Source organism: Aquarana catesbeiana, linkage group LG10 (genome assembly GCF_042186555.1).
Source record: "Aquarana catesbeiana isolate 2022-GZ linkage group LG10, ASM4218655v1, whole genome shotgun sequence".
NCBI classification, from domain to species: Eukaryota; Metazoa; Chordata; class Amphibia; order Anura; family Ranidae; genus Aquarana; species Aquarana catesbeiana.
In genome coordinates, this window is record NC_133333.1 from 217,502,975 (window position 1) to 217,520,518 (window position 17,544).

Sequence of the window (17,544 nt, forward strand, 5' to 3'; positions counted from 1 at the left end):
TTTTTCTTTTTTCAATTTTCAAAACTTTGTGACAAAAAGTGAGGTCTGCAAAATACTCACTATACCTCTCATCAAATAGCTTGGGGTGTCTACTTTCCAAAATGGGGTCATTTGGGGGGTTTTTTTGCCACCTGGGCATTCCATGGCCTCCGAAACTGTGCTAGGCAGTGAAGAGTGAAATCAAAAATTTACGGCCTTAGAAAGCCTGAAGGCGGTGCTTGGTTTTCGGGGTCCCGTACACGGCTAGGCTCCCAAAAAGTCCCACACATGTGGTATCCCCGTACTCAGGAGAAGCAGCAGAATGTATTTTGGGGTGTAATTTCACATATTCCCATGGCATGTTTGAGCAATATATCATTTAGTGACAACTTTGCGCAAAAAAAAATAAAAAAAATAAAAAATTGTCTCTTTCCCGCAACTTGTGTCACAATATAAATTATTCCATGGACTCAACATGACTCTCAGCAAATAGCTTGGGGTGTCTACTTTCCAAAATGGGGTCATTTGGGGAGGTTTTGAACTGTCCTGGCATTTTATGCACAACATCTAGAAGCTTATGTCACACATCACCCACTCTTCTAACCACTTGAAGACAAAGCCCTTTCTGACACTTATTGTTTACATAAAAAAATAATTTTTTTTTGCAAGAAAATTACTTTGAACCCCCAAACATTATATATTTTTTTTAAAGCAAATGCCCTACAGATTAAAATGGTGGGTGTTTCATTTTTTTTTTCACACAGTATTTGCGCAGCGATTTTTCAAACGCATTTTTTGGGGAAAAAACACACTTTTTTACATTTTAATGCACTAAAACACACTATATTGCCCAAATGTTTGATGAAATAAAAAAGATGATCTTAGGCCGAGTACATGGATACCAAACATGACATGCTTTAAAATTGCGCACAAACGTGCAGTGGCGACAAACTAAATACATTTTTAAAAGCCTTTAAAAGCCTTTACAGGTTACCACTTTAGATTTACAGAGGAGGTCTACTGCTAAACTTACTGCCCTCGATCTGACCTTCGCGGCGATACCTCACATGCATGGTGCAATTGCTGTTTACATTTGACGCCAGACCGACGCTTGCGTTCGCCTTAGCGCGAGAGCAGGGGGGACAGGGGTGCTTTTTTTTTTTTTTTTTTTTTTTTTCTTTATTATTATTATTTTTTTATCTTATTTTTAAACTGTTTCTTTCATTTTTTTTTTTTTTTTAATCATTTTTATTGTTATCTCAGGGAATGTAAATATCCCCTATCATAGCAATAGGTAGTGACAGGTACTCTTTTTTGCAAAAATTGGGGTCTATTAGACCCTAGATTTCTCCTCTGCCCTCAAAGCATCTGACCACACCAAGATCGGTGTGATAAAATGCTTTCCCAATTTCCCAATGGCGCTGTTTACATCCGGCGAAATCTAAGTCATAAAATGCTCGTAGCTTCCGGTTTCTTAGGCCATAGAGATGTTTGGAGCCACTCTGGTCTCTGATCAGCTCTATGGTCAGCTGGCTGAATCACCGGCTGCATTTTCAGGTTCCCTGTTGAGACAGGAGAGCCAGAGAAAAACACGGAAGACGTTGGGGGGGGAGGGGCATTCCCTCCCACTGCTTGTAAAAGCAGTCTAGAGGCTAATTAGCCGCTAGGATTGCTTTTACATGAAAGCCGACCGCTGGCTGAAAAGAATGATACCAAGATGATACCTAAACCTGCAGGCATCATTCTGGTATAACCACTCAAAGTCGTGAATGGCGTACCTGAAGACAAAAAAATGGTTAACAATAAAGCACAGTAAACGGTAAGGTATAAAAAATTGCATACCTGAAAAGCAAACATGATAAAACATAATAACAATAAAACATTGCAGAATAGAATACAGTAAAAAAGAACAGAACAATAGAGAGAGAGAATAGAGAGAGAAAGAACAATAAAACGACAACTATTTTTTTTTTATTTTATATTTTTGTATGTGTTTTTTTTTTTTTTTACACTTTTTTTTGTAACTAACTTTTATAACTGTAACCGGTTCCAGGTTCGGGTCTCTCAAAATGCGATGGCATCTTGGGAGACCCTGTGAAAGTGTGTCTAGTCTGTGCAATGCTGTACCCTACGCTAATACTCAACTAGTGCATGGTAGCGTTCAAAATATTCACCAATGCAAAGACCAGGATTGTCAGGACAGGAGGGACAATAATAGCGGGTGTCACGTCTATATCCGCGCTTGCTGCAGACACGACATCTTTTTTGGGGGGGTTCGTTGGGTAGGGGTACTCGGGAGGACATAAAGAAAATGCCTCTCATGCAGCCGACTGCATTTGATTGGGGATGTGAATGGGGGAAGTACGGGCGCTGCAGAAGTGGTGGGTTCCCAATTAGGATTGGCGAATGCAGCAGGAAGGGCACTATGGGCACGACGGGCCTGTGTTCGTCTTCTTGGTGGCAGCGGGACACTACTTGTGCTTGCCACCTCACCAGCTTGAACTGCACTTATGGGACTCGCCACGTCACCAAGTGTTACTGCAGTGCTGGTTTGACTACGACCGGGGTGTACTAGGCCGCTGGTGCTTGCCAGTTCACCAAAACGCTACCAAAAAAACTGTTAGCGATCGCAAGGATCAGGCCTGACTCTGCGAACGCTGCAGTTATGTGTTTAGTGTTTTGTAAGTGACAGTGATCGATCGATACTGCACTTGGGTGGGCTGGGCTGGGCCGGGCGGAGGGGCAAAACACAGGTGCTAGCAGGTATCTGGGCTGATCCCGCTAACACTGCGTTTGTGGGAACCCTAAACTGCTGGGGACGCTAGTATAGATCTGATCGGATCAGATATTGATCCGATCAGATACTATACCACTAAGGGAGGCGTATGCTGCGTGCGTGGGTGTTAGCGGTACTGGCGCTAACCTGACGCTGCCTGGGGCTGGTGCTTGCCAGTTCACCAAAACGCTACCAGAAAAACTGTTAGCGATCGCAGGAATCAGGCCTGACTCTGCGAACGCTGCAGTTATGCGTTTAGTGTTTTGTAAGTGTCAGTGATCGATCGATACTGCACTTGGGTGGGCTGGGCTGGGCCGGGCGGAGGGGCAAAACGCAGGTGCTAGCAGGTATCTGGGCTGATCCCGCTAACACTGCGTTTGTGGGAACCCTAAACTGCTGGGGACGCTAGTATAGATCTGATCAGATCAGATATTGATGCGTTCAGATACTATACCACTAAGGGAGGTGTACGGTGCGTGCGTGGGTGTTAGCGGTACTGGCGCTAATCTGACGCTGCCTGGGGCTGGTGCTTGCCAGTTCACCAAAACGCTACCAAAAAAACTGTTAGCGATCGCAGGGATCAGGCCTGACTCTGTGAACGCTGCAGTTATGCGTTTAGTGTTTTGTAAGTGACAGTGATCGATCGATACTGCACTTGGGTGGGCCGGGCAGAGGGGCAAAACGCAGGTGCTAGCGGGTATCTGGGCTGATCCCGCTAACACTGCGTTTTCGGGAACCCTAAACTGCTGGGGACGCTAGTATAGATCTGATCGGATCAGATATTGATCCGTACAGATACTATACCACTAAGGGAGGCGTATGCTGCGTGCGTGGGTGTTAGCGGTACTGGCGCTAATCTGACGCTGCCTGGGGCGACGCATATCACTGCCGGGCGATCAGGGGGCTAAACCTTTATTCGGTAATAAACGGCGGGTGCCCTGACACTATACAAAATAAACGAACTAACCAGCGTCACCTTTATTAGATAGTATATGGGGGTCCCTGTCGCTATAAAACGCTGACGGCGAACCTAAATATTTACCTCACTAACTAGCGTCACCAGCGACACTAATACAGCGATCAGAAAAATGATCGCTTAGTGACACTGGTGACAGGGGGTGATCAAGGGGTTAAAACTTTATTAGGGGGGGTTAGGGGGGTATCCTAGACCTAAAGGGGGGTAATACTCACTGCCCTAACACTGTAACTGTCACAAACTGACACTATGCAGTAATCAGAAAAAAAAAAAAAAATACTGCTAATGTCAGTTTGTGACAGGGGGGGGGTGATTGGGGGGGGATCGGGGGGCGATCGGGGGGGGATCGGGGGTGTAAAGTATGCCTGGCATGTTCTACTGTGTGTGTTTGTGTTGTGTGGACTTACATGTCTTCTCTCCTCGGCGCTGGACGGAAACTGCCAGACCGAGGAGAGATGACATCACATCCTCTGCCTGTGTGAAACTACACACAGGCAGAGGAGGATTCCCATTGGCTGGGAGCGATCGCGAGGGGGGGGCCACGATCGGATGGTCTCCCCCTCGCCTCCCGACGCTCCCAGTCAGATGCCGACCGCCGATGGCACCGGGTACGTGATTCTGCCTGCCCGTGCCATTCTGCCGACGTATATATACGTTAGGCGGTCGGCAAGTGGTTAAACGGCCCCTTTAAGAACAAAAAAAAAAAAAAAAAAAAGTCCTTTAACAAAGTGCACTGTGGCGCCGGACGCCAGTGCACTATGGGAAGCGCCACGTCAATGCAATCACGAGATTGCAGACGCGGCGCTTCATTTGCGGGCTTTTAACCCGCCTTGTGGCGCAAACGAAAACGCCGATTAGCTTCCGCTCGTAGAATCAGTGTGATTCTATGGGCGGGAGCATTGCTTTTCAAATCTTGAGGTCACTTCCGGCTTTCGTGAAGAAGACGAGAGCCGGAAGTGATGTCGGCAGCTCCGTTCTTCGGCTGAGCGGAGCTGCAGGAGGAAGGTAAGAGCCATATGAGGGATGGGTTGCTGTCTGGCAAGCAGGGTGAGCTCCAGCACAGCACAGCTGCATGTATCTGTCCCTCTCTTCCCCATTCCACCCCCCCCCCCCTCCTGTCTCACTACACACGAGTCTACTGAAGACACCTATACACAGACAGAGGGGGAGGGGAGGAGAATGGACACATACACAGGACGTGAGGGGCAAGTTATCACAGAAAGATACAGTGATTTGGGGGGCTGGGAGAGGATGCTTTATGTGCTAGGGGCCACTTTGGGAGCAGAGAGGATTTGTGCTAGAAGGGGGGTTGAATATAAAATTAGACCCCCCCCCCAGCACAAATCCTCTCTGCTCCCAAAGTGGCCCCTAGCACATAAAGCATCCTCTCCCAGCCCCCCAAATCACTGTGATCATCTTTCTTTGATAACTTGCCCCCCTTCCCCCTTGTTCAAAGAGATGCTGGCTGCTATTAAGGAGACAATCATGGTTTCTGGGATCAGTGGACACAGTGGATGCGTTTTTTATGACACAGTGGATGCGTTTTTTATGACACAGTGGATGCGTTTTTGATGACACAGTGAATGCGTTTTTGATGACACAGTGAATGCGTTTTTGATGACACAGTGAATGCGTTTTTTATGACACAGTGGATGCATTTTTGATGACACAGTGGCTGCGTTTTTTATGACACAGTGGCTGCGTTTTTGATGACACAGTGAATGCGTTTTTTATGACACAGTGGCTGCGTTTTTGATGACACAGTGAATGCGTTTTTGATGACACAGTGAATGCGTTTTTGATGACACAGTGAATGTGTTTTTGATGACACAGTGGCTGCGTTTTTGATGACACAGTGGCTGCGTTTTTAATGACACAGTGGCTGTATTTTGATGACAGTGGCTGCGATTGATGTTTTTTTTTTCAGAATTTTTCAGTTTGTTTGCGCCCCCCCAAAAATTTTGAGCACCAGCCGCCACTGTTAGCAACACTCTGTATGGTGGTACATGAGGTGGTACATTTTGTAGAGTGACAAGTGCTAATATGCTGGAGGCATTCTGTGTTGAATTGTCAATTTTTTATTAGCCTGCTAACTTCTGGTCCAACAGAATGACCAGTTCTACAAAAGCCTGCATAAACCTGCTATATACTCACTGATACAATATGTAGACTTAATGACCAAGAAAGATATTGATGTACTCACATCTGCAAGCTATTTCCTTCTCTTGGTTTCACTTAAATTGACAGCAGAATGTAGGAGCAGGGTTCAGACGCTGCATATAACATATTATGAGTTAAAGCTGCGTCTCTACCCAGTATAAGCCTCATTTGATGCAAGTATGATACTTCTAGAAGAGCATAACCTCTCATCTGCAGCTTTTCCAAGAAAGCCCAGGCCTCCCCCCAGACTTGACTTACTGACATTAGCAGTGTTGGAGTTCTCAGTGTTAATCCAGTTATATATTTACCAATAAATCTTTAATCATAGATTTTATCAGTTCAAAAAAATCTTAAGCTTAAGAATTGATAATTAAACACAAAAAATGTATTTGGTGACATGTGATTGGATTTTCTGCCTCGACAAATTATAATTACATTGAAAATCACTATTTTACATTCTATCATTAAAAACGATTGCTTATTGAATGATGGTATTAGGCATGTGGTCAGTGTAAAGATTGTACTAAATACTCAGGTTTCCCAGTGCCTGTGCTGCCTAACTCTTCTCTGATCACTAGAACTGTACTGGGGTGAGGGGATCTTTAGTAGTGGGGGGAGTCTGAACTAGGGGGATTTTGGCTTGAGGAGGAAGGTAATATATGTTGTACTCTCTCTACTGATTTGTGTGTTATGCATTAAAGACACCGACCCCTACATTTTGTGCATTACACACTCCTGCCCCTCAATGCTGTATCCTAGGGCAGCACTTTACAGGGGCAGCACGAAAAGAGTCCCTGTTAGTCACTGTTAGTGTAGTGCCAGTCTTATGGGGCAGACTGGGCTGAGAGGCAAATTAGTCTAGCGCCCCCCATAAAGCGGCCACACTGCTTCCGGTATGCGGGCTGCCGGCATTCCGCAACTGTGTGTGTGTGTGTGTGTGTGGGGGGGACGCTTCTAATTTTGACTGTCCTATCATCCTGGACCACAAACTTTCCTCACTGTGCTATATGTTTTTTGCTGCACCATTGGCATGGTTATATCTTCTTAGTCCTCTCCATAAAATTATCAGAAATTTGTGCTTAAAGTAGAACTATTGGCAACACTTTTTTTTTTTTCATTTTGGATAGAATAAGGGAGGGTTATAGCCCCTGTCAGTTTATTTTTTACCATCCCTGTCCCATTGCAGAAATTTCCCTTCACTTCCTGCCCCATAGCCAAACAGGAAGTGAGAGTAAATCTATGTAAATTAAGGGAATCCATTGCCCCCCCCCCCCCCCAGGCCCTCAGAACTAGTGTCCCCACTCAAAAATGTCAGGGAGGGTCTTAAACAGCAAGGGGTGTGGCCTTGACAGGAAGGGGTGGGTCATATATAAATTAGGGGGTGCACTAGTTTAGTCAGGCCTAGGGCAGCACAAAACCTAAATACACTACTGCTGCCCCTGTTAGACTCTTGCTTGTGGCACAGTAATTAAAGAATATGTTACTAGGTACCAGAACAGTGCCATATGTTACCATACATGCACAGCAAGTAGACTTGAGTTTTATGCCCCTTCCATTGATAGCTTAATTTTGCCATACCCATCATTTTCTGAACGCAGCCTAATTATTTTTCACAAAGCTCCCAAAATTGAACCACCCCAAAAAAACAAAACAAATATCAATGGCCCTGGTATTGAGGCTTAAAAATTGCAACAGGGTCACTTTAAGGCTGTTGTACAAGTAGTAAACAGCACTGTGATAGGCATACATAGAGACCATTGTCTGGAATGTATTAATAAATACTTTTTATCTTGAACCAGGTATGGATATTCAGATGTTGTCACCATTCCAGCGGGAGCCACAAATATTGACGTGAAGCAGCGCAGTCCCCGTGGCATCGTTTATGATGGGAACTACCTGGCAATCAAGAGAGCTGATGGGAGCTATCTTCTGAATGGGGATTTATTAGTTTCCTCAATTGAACAGGATGTCCATTTAAGGGGAACAGTTTTATTATACAGTGGATCCAACACCCGCATAGAGAGGCTTCAGAGCTTCCATCCTCTCCCTGAGCCTCTGACAATACAAATCCTTCGAGTAGCTAGTGAGAAAGTCCCACCCAAAATCAAATATACATTTTTTGTGCCTAAGAACTTGCCGTATGAACGACAAAAAGCCAAGGATAAGGTATCTCATCACTCACTCAGACCTCTACTAACTGCTCAGTGGGTTTTTGGAGATTGGTCTCCATGCTCCAAGAGTTGTGGTTCTGGGTGGAAGAGAAGAACAGTGGAATGTCGAAACAAGGAAGGAGGGGGCTCAGGTCAATGTCCACCAGAGCTCAAACCTGAGAACATTCAGGCTTGTGGGGACTTACCCTGCCCCATGTGGAGAGCAAACGGCTGGTCACATTGCTCTCAAAGCTGCGGAGAAGGAATGAGGACACAGAGGATATCCTGTATGGACTATACAGGAAAAGAGATAGAAAATGATAAATGTGACCCAAAGAAACTTCCTGCAGCGTCTGTGACTCCTTGTAAGTTGGAGGAATGCTGAGGACCTTTCAGGGTGGATAAAATCCTGGCAGCTACAAACATTAGCCCCATTGCTGCTGGTAGAGATGGATGACTTGGATCAATCGGAATAAAAGACTTTGATGTGTGATCTAAAGCTGTGCTCTTTGTGAAACTGTAATACAGGGTCTGCCAGCAGCAATGAGAGCAACTGTGCACTATATGACAAGAGCGGATATTGCTCTGCCTTAAAGACTAACTACAGAACGGAGACACGTTTTGTGTTTCAGGATAGAAATCTACCTCACTAGAGAATATGTAACCTTTTGTATCAGCTCCATGTTCTATGTCTATCAACGCCTTTTCCAGGAAAGCACAGAAGAGTTAGCTATTGCTCTTCATGTACTTTCTTCTGCAAGAAGGTCATACTTTGTGTTGCAGCATGTTGAAACCATGTTGCATAATTATTTCAGTGTACTTTTCCTCCAGGCTAGTGCCATAGAAGGGAAATGTGTTTTGTAAACTTGCTGTTTCATCATACACCATGAACTTTCATATAAGCATTTATTTATCCCAAACATGTTGGGCATTGTTTGAGTTATGGAATAGTACCAGAATGGATGGAAATGCTGTTTTCTGGTTATACACATACGCTCTATGGCCAAATGTATGTGGGTGCCCTTCCAAATTAGTTCAGGATACATTTTGCACAATTTTGTGCTTTTAGCCTTGTGACAACAGATTTGGAAAGGCATTTAACCTTGTGACAACAGTTTGGAGGAAAGCATTTTTCTGTTTCAGCATAACTGTGCCCCATGCACAAAGCCAGCTCCATTTAGACATGGTTTCACTAGTTTGGTGTGAAGGAACTTGAATGACCTGCACAGAGCCTGATCTCTACCCTACTGGACAGCTTTGGGATGAACTAGAATGCAGATTGTGAGCCAAGTCTTCACATCCAACATCGGTACCTGACTTCACAAATGCACGTTTTGATGAATGGCACAATTTCCTCCATACACACTATAAAATCTCATGAAATCCCTTCTCAGGAGACTGGAGAATGTTTTATCTGCAAAGGGGAATCTCCTTATACATGTCCATGATTTTGGAAAGTAGTGCCCAACAAGTTAATTTACAGTGGATGTTCTGGTCGGGGTACATGGACTTTTGGCCATATAGTGTATTTCTGGGCAAACCTAAATAATGCCTATATACAGACTGCAGCAACAACGGCATTAAAGAAAACATCGATACAACACATAAAGTTTGGCAGTAAAATGCTTATGCTGTACAGGATGCTCTGCCACTTGCTAACATCAAAAGTTCTACTAAAGGTGTCATTGTCATTTTATATAATCAACAAATCCTGAATCTCCAGGATTGCTATCACTTTAAGCTGCCCCAGGCCCACCTTAAAGTGGAACTTTAGGTCATAAATAAAAATGGGCAAACAGGCAGGATTATTAATGCAGAAGAGACACGCTTTGTCGCTTCTGCATTAAAATGACCTACCTGCCTGTCCACCCTTGCAAAATGGCCCCTGCTGAAGCCGATGGAACTCTCAAGCATGCATGGGAGAGACGTCATCCCCGCCCAGCCAATGAAAGTGTCTGACATTCGATACCCAGAATCCTGACACTCGAAGATGTCAGCGGCCAGAGGGTAGCTCCAGGACATTGCATCACTGGAGCCAAGGTGAAGTATAGTTCCACTTTAAGTTGTCCCAAACTAACTATTATCTTTACTAATACATGCGGCCACTATCAGCACTGTATACGCTGTATGCAGGATGAGGTACCTAGTAGTGTTCTGTTTTTAGCAGCGGTACGTGGACTTTCCATCCTGTTCCTGCAACAAAATCAAGATGGGCTGAACACTGCTCAACCATTCACAGGAAGCCTTGTATTTTAATAATGAAAACAAGGCTTCCTCTGAATGTCTGGGGTGGAGATAGTGACATCATCTGCCCACCTCTCTACCTCAGAGGAAGCTTTGTATTCAATCATAAAAATACTTTCTGTGAATGGCTGAGCAGTGCTCAGCCCGACTCAATTTTGTTCCAGGAAAGGGACAGAAAGTCCCAATTCTGCTGCTGGAACACAGCGCTGTATATTGTATGTATCTGATGCTACATATAATTTATACAACGCCAACAGCGGCCACATATATTAGTACAGAAAATAGTTCTATTTAAAGTGATTGCAAAGCTGGAGTTAAGCTTTAAGTATCCTGTTCACAAGCGTTAGACAACCGACGTGCCAGTAAACGACAGTGCTTTGTAGTCTTATGCCATGTACACATGATCGGAAATTCGGCCAGCAAAAGACCGATGAGAGCTTTGGGTTGGAAAATGCGACCGTGTGTATGCTCCATCGGACTTTTGCTGGCCGAATTCCAGCCAGCAAAAGATTGAGAGCATGTTCTTAATTTTTCCTATCCGAAAATGCGATCGTCTGTAGCAATTCCGACGCGCAAAATTCCTACGCATGCTCTGAAACAATTCAACGCATGCTCGGAAGCATTGAACTTCATTTTCTTGGCTTGTCGTAGTGTTGTTGTCACCGCGTTCTTGACGGTTAAAAGTTCAGCTAACTTTTGTGTGACCGTGTGTATGCAAGGCAAGCTTGAGCGGAATCCCATCGGAAAAGCCATCATATCTTTTTCCGACCAAAATCCTGATCATGTGTACGCGGCATTAGTTCGGTTTCAATAGTTGTCCTGCTGATAGCAAGTTCAGTTCATAAATTATTATATAATAATGATTAAGTTTAACTTTCTATTAGCAGTACAACTCTGTGTGCAAAAATGTACTAACTGATGCATAAAACAGGTGTAACTCCAATGCATGCACTTCAGTAGACATGTGCATTCGTTTTCGTCCGAATGCATTTTCGTCCGAATTTCAGGTATTTTCGTTATCGTTTTAACAAACGATAACGAAAGTGCAGAATCCAAAAAACAAAAGATCCAACATAAACAAATGCTTTATTTTCGTTTTTGTTGCTACAACAGTTCGATATAGATAGGAGATTCGACACGATGATGACAATAACAATCTGTGTCCATCAAACCTGTGGTCGAATGTGCCCAACCTTAACTCTATTAGTCCAAGATTATTCTACATAGAGAGAAAAGATTCGACGTAGAGAGAAAAGATTCAACGTAGGGGAGAAAGATTCGACGTAGGGGAGAAAAGATTCGACGTAGGGGAGAAAAGATAAATAAAAATAATGATGATGATGAATGTTATTGGCTGATTGTAACCAAAGAGGAGGAGCAGTAAAATAGCTAGAACTAAGTACACACGTACTTTGGCTTATGGTGTCTGTTGAAAGTTCTAAGAAGATTTGACGGAGCAGGTAAACTAAACGGCGTCGTACAGTTTAGCTGCTCCATCGAATATTCTTTGAACATTCGACAGACACCATAAGCCTTCAATGACAGATTCGACCTTAATTTGGATTTTCGGACGAATGCAATTTTTGACGAAAAACGAAATAAATAAAAAGGAATTTCGGGAGTAACTAAATAAATTTATTTTTCGGACGAAAACGAAATTCCGAAACGAAATATTTCAGTGTGCACATGTCTACACTTCAGGCCTCAGATCAACTGTCAATTACAGCCAATGGCAGCAGGTGCCAGGACAAACAGCATTGTGTGCTATGAGTTGCCGACACCTGCTCTGTACCTTCTGTATCTTCTGGAAGACCAAGGGTAGGGAAGATTCAGGTGTCTGCTAGCTGGGGGGTAAGAAAAATAGATGTTTTCTAATATGAGTTGCAAGGCCAAGCCACAAACCTGCACCTGTTCATGTTATTATTCGATATTCCTGCAAGCCATTTTATTGCTAAATGGTCCATGTGGGATGTTTGCCAGTGACTCCTGAGGCCAGCAGAGAGAAGACAGGAGCAGCTGCTTCATATACAAAACGACTGTTTCTTGTTGAAGCTGTTTTTGCTCTCTTCTTTCTTACTAAATATGTAGCCTCTCCTAAGAGCTCTTCCAATTCCCTGGCATTTATATCTACTGATATTTATTGTGACTTTTAAGCAGGTCAAATTCAAGGAAAACAGCATCATAGAAATAACAGCTTGGCAAGAATTTTTATCATTATTCATTTGAAATCTGGCACGAAAAAGATGACAACAAAATTGATTTCTGCCCCCAGTTCCTGGATTATATGTGGTATTTCCAATACTTTCACCACATTGAATATAGGACTGTTTTAGCTGGCTGAGAGTAAAGATAACTTGAAATGGGGGGGGGCATTTTTGTAAAAAAAAAAAGGGGGGGGGGGTTATCTTTACTTGCATTTCATGAGGATGCCTGACTAACATATGGCATTTTGGGAAACATCACAACCAGTAGACCTAAAAACTTTAGCATTGTTTTAGCTACGTGAACAGGACTGAGAATAGATAAGATTTAAACATTATACTGGATATATTTTTTAATGTTTTGGGAAACATCACAACCATTAGACCTAAAGACTTTGGCATCATAGTAGCTTTTTGAGCAGGGCTGAGAATAGATAATATTCAAACATAACACTAGATATATTTTAAAACATGACCAAGCATATTTAAAGTGCATCTGTAGCCACATCTTTTTTTTCTGTTTGAGTTCTGGATAGAGTGAATAAGGATTTGAACATTTTACTGCTGTTGGAGACTCTGTTGAAGAAAATCCTTCACAAAGGTTGTCCCAAGGAGACAGGAAATAAGGGGGAATCTCTCCAACAGCAACACAGACAAAAGTAGAAGTGCTTTTTTTTAGGTTAAGTGGGGGAAATACTAGAACATCTTTCAGAATTGTATTGTGGTCTGTTTTCCCTGTTGCAGATTTTGCCAGGTGTTTTTTAAATTAACAAAGGGAGATCCTGTCATTCATCCACCCTTTCTTTCCCCTCGTCTATACACAGAATGCCTTGCATTCTGTAAATAGACAAGGGGAGATGAAGAGGAGGGTGGACGATGACTAATCTGGCATCACCAAAGAGTGAATTTTTACAGTAACCGGCAGCCAGAAGGACATATGGACTACTTAATTAGAGGTAAGTTATTTGTTGGGTGCTGTATCCCCAAAAAGTTTTGTTTTTTTTTGTACTGGAGATTTGCTTTAAGGTCACAAAAGCAGCTCAAACTAAAAAAAAGCAAATAAAAGGATCTCCTGCCCTTCTGGAGCACCAGAGGTCTTATGCCCTGTACACACGGTCGGACATTGATCGGACATTCCGACAACAAAATCCATGGATTTTTTCCGACGGATGTTGGCTCAAACTTGTCTTGCATACACACGGTCACACAAAGTTGTCGGAAAATCCGATCATTCTGAACGCGGTGACATAAAATAAGTACGTCGGGACTATAAACGGGGCAGCAGCCAATAACTTTTGTCTCTTAATTTATTCTGAGCATGCGTGGCACTTTGTGCGTCGGATTTGTATACACATGATCGGAATTTCCGACAACGGATTTTGTTGTCGGAAAATTTTATAGCAAGCTCTCAAACTTTGTGTGTCAGAAATTCCTATGGAAAATGTGTGATGGAGCCCACACACGGTCGGAATTTCCGACAACAAGGTCCTATCACACATTTTCCGTCGGAAAATCCTATCGCGTGTACAGGGCATTAGAAGTATGAGTTCTTTTACGGCCTCACAACTCTAACACTGTTAATTGCAAGGCTCCCTCTCCTGGTGGGCCAATTCATATCTGTCCCCTTTTTAACCAACACTGGGTGGATCGTGTGTTACCCTGGGGACAGCACTGATAATGTGTTCACCCGCTACCTGAGAGCCTAATCGGTATGTTGGTCTGGTAGAGGGTCAATCCACTAAGGGTGCCCTGAGCAGAAGCAGTGCTTTCCTTTTTATATTTCTCATAATGTGTTTACTTTCTACAGGAGAACAGTGGGCAGACAATTTGATTGGCGGCAGATGGCTTCTCTGCGCAGCTCCCTTACAGTACCTCACATTTAAAGGCTGCTGTTGTGAATTTACTGGGAACACTAAAATAGATTTGTTGTGCAAGAATCTTGATCTCTTCTTTGCCAAGTATGCATTACAGTTACAGTGTGACCCTTGCTGTGCTGTATCGTAAGACAAATCACTTTGTCACAAATCAAATTGTTTGCTTTTTAAAAAAAACAGATGACACAGTTTGCTTTGAATAATGTTGTAATTAATTGTATCTAGAGCACAAAGGAAGCATTTTCCTTCAGGAAGACGGTTTGTGCCGTATACAGCTTCTGCATTTATCATTATAAGAATTTAAAAAAAAAGAATGAATCTATAGAATGGAACATTAAGTATGGCACTCCAGTGTCCTTGTGGTTTAGCTGAAAGCATTTTAGGTCCTACACTACCTTTACAGATATAACAGATCTTTCTTCTGGTGCAATAGTTAATATTAGATAAGTGTTCCTGGGGTGGTTCCTCTGTTCCCATGGACAACAGCTGGAAAACATGTGGCACTTCTGTGCAAATTTCCAAACAGGTTGCCAAATATGGGAATACACGTGTAAGGCAGTGTGTTCAGAGCAGATGTACTGACACTAGGGGTCAGGCTATAGGAGTCGCTCATTACAAAGCCTTCACATTCAGACACCTTATAAGCGGGTGTCATTTTTACCCCATGTTCCATGAAACCCTTATCAGATGGCTGTAGTGTTTTCCAGACATCCACTTAGATTTTTTTAGTGTCAGAAAGGAACTGGGATTTTTTTTTCAGGCATCTTTAACATGAAAATAACATGCAAATCAGTAACTACTATACATTCACTTCTAAAGGAAGGACAACCAGAGGTGATGACAGGGAGCCTTTGTCTCAGGGGGTAAACAAAGCCAACTAGCCTTGCGATATTAGGTACTGGTTTCTGTGTTCTGAAGAATGTATAGCTTGCAAAGTGTGCCATGGTGCCTTATTGACTGCTGGGCACAGTTTCTTTTGAGGCTGTCAACATCTGGCCACATGACACCTCAAAGGCGGAATGGAAAAGGTGCCGGGTGACTTTCCCCTGCCAGGTGCTGTGAAAGCAAGTCTAAACGAGGTGCAGATAGCTTTACAACACCCACCATGTGTCACCGACTTTGGATCCTGCTCTAATAGTTTACTAAATAGTGAAGAATCAAAACTCGGGGCCACCAGCCAAACAAATCTTATCCAAACCATGCTCCACAGTCCATTCCCCCTTGGATCTTCAGTTACACATTTTACAGAAAAAAAAGAGAGGGGACAGCTGTGAAATAAATGTAAATAATTTACTCAAAGATCAAAGTCTTACAATGCACTTAAAGGACAAGTTTGGAGTCATTTAAAAAAATAACATACTCATCAGTGTGATGCTACAGCTGTCTCCCGCTGGCTCTAAGCCCCAGAACTGAGTGATCACATGACCGCTGATCACTCAGTTCCCAGTTTGCTCTGAGCAGAGAGTGGTGACTGTGTTGTTGGACTTTAGCCCACTGTCCGCTGATTCTGGGTCACAGTAGAACTCAAGTGCACTTCTGTGATCCACAAGGGAAGTATGACCAAAAAAGCTTTGGCTATACTTCTCTTTTAACAGTTACCAGAAACTTACATTTGTGGTAAAGAGGTGAATTGATGTTTAGATGTATATATGTATTGCCTCTTCAACTTCATGAAGTTGATGGGAAGGGAACGCTGCAGCTAATTTAATAAGCCTAGGAGAGACACAACTTAGACACTTCCACCGTTTGCTTGTGAGTACTAGGCCAGCCATTAACGACGACCGGTGCTTAGTGCACTCACTGGGATGTAGAGATGCACACTAATAACCTATTCAAAAACTCTATATAAAAACCTGTGTATACCCAGCCACAATCTGATATTATAATTGCTCTACATGCTGCTTTATATCTACCAAAACTATGTAGTAAATGCTCTACATAAACAATCAAACTCATTTGTAATCAGTCAGGATGGCACACCAATGACAAAGTTATTGGTAGGTCTAAAGGAAATTGTACAATCAGATTGCAAGGCCAGCCTTAAAAGAGATGTACAGCCTAAGCTCATTCGGCTGTACTTCTCCTATGCATCACAGGAGTGCAGTTTCTTCTGCACTCCTATGACCAGTTTTCAGCTGACAGCAGGCTTCAGCCCGCTGTCGGCTGACGTCACAGATCTGGTCCAGGTTGGGAAAGATTGTGACCATATGGTCAGGAGCCTGGACAGGCACCTGGCTCAGCCTCTCAGCGACCAGCGGAGAGCCTGAGACAGCAGCTCCTGCCCCCTCCACAGCACAGTTCTTCAGTGAGCGCAGAGCAGATAGCTGGTGACTGACAGCCAGAAGCTTTCTGCTCACAGAGAACTGAGCAAACAGCGGTGCAGGCAGGGGAATGATGCTGCATTCACATGGTAAGTCTTATTTCTACTAAAAAACAACCCACACTTTGTGTGACGTTCCTCTGAAATGTTTCTGAGATATTTGGCTGCTCAGCTATGAAGAAAGCCAGGAAATTTCCAAATGCTAAGCAGATATTAAGTGTGCCGATGACAGGTGCCCTAATTTTTATGACAAAGAAAACGTGAGAAGCCCATTTTCTGCAGTAGTAGATGTGTGATGACGACTTTCAACTTGTTGGAGCAAATTTGTTCTAGAAAAGCTAAGGAGGCAGCTCAGGGAAAACTTGAGCTCTACCAATAAAGTATTTGGATCTGATAATCAGCTCTGCATCAAAGATGGAGTTTTTTCTGCCAATAAATGTGATACATCTTAATCCCACTGGCTGCCTTTCTTCTGATAGTAAAGTCTGCGTTACTCAGTGGTCACCACTGAATGATGAGGTGATATAGAAGTCTAGAATGTATTCATCCTCCAAGTGTCTGTAACAATGCTATTTGTTTTAGATAAATAATGTAACATATTTCAATAAAACTCTAATTTTGTAGAAAAATCTATGGCTGCTGCATCATGGCTTTTTTTATCACTTACCACTTCTGCTCTAGAACAATTTTTTCATTTTTTGCACACATGTACAATCTTTGGCTATAAAGTTACTTAAAATCTCCAGAACATTATACAGTATCTCACAAAAGTGAGTACACCCCTCACATTTTTGTAAAAATTGTATTATATCGTACTCTCTTTTGTTGCCAGCGGTTTAGACATTAATGGCTGTGTGTTGAGTT

The 17,544-nt window shown here is 43.1% G+C and overlaps 1 protein-coding gene across 1 annotated transcript in view; it reads left to right on the forward strand.

Annotated features, from left to right (window-relative positions):
• ADAMTS8 (ADAM metallopeptidase with thrombospondin type 1 motif 8) overlaps positions 1–17,311 on the forward strand; it is a 66,668-nt gene extending 49,357 nt beyond the window's left edge. Inside the window, exon 9 of the mRNA XM_073603309.1 lies at positions 7,691–17,311. Coding sequence (XP_073459410.1) covers positions 7,691–8,426 — 736 coding nt within the window. The 3' untranslated portion in view covers positions 8,427–17,311. The remainder of the gene's footprint in view (positions 1–7,690) is intronic.
• The last annotated feature ends 233 nt before the right edge of the window (positions 17,312–17,544 follow it).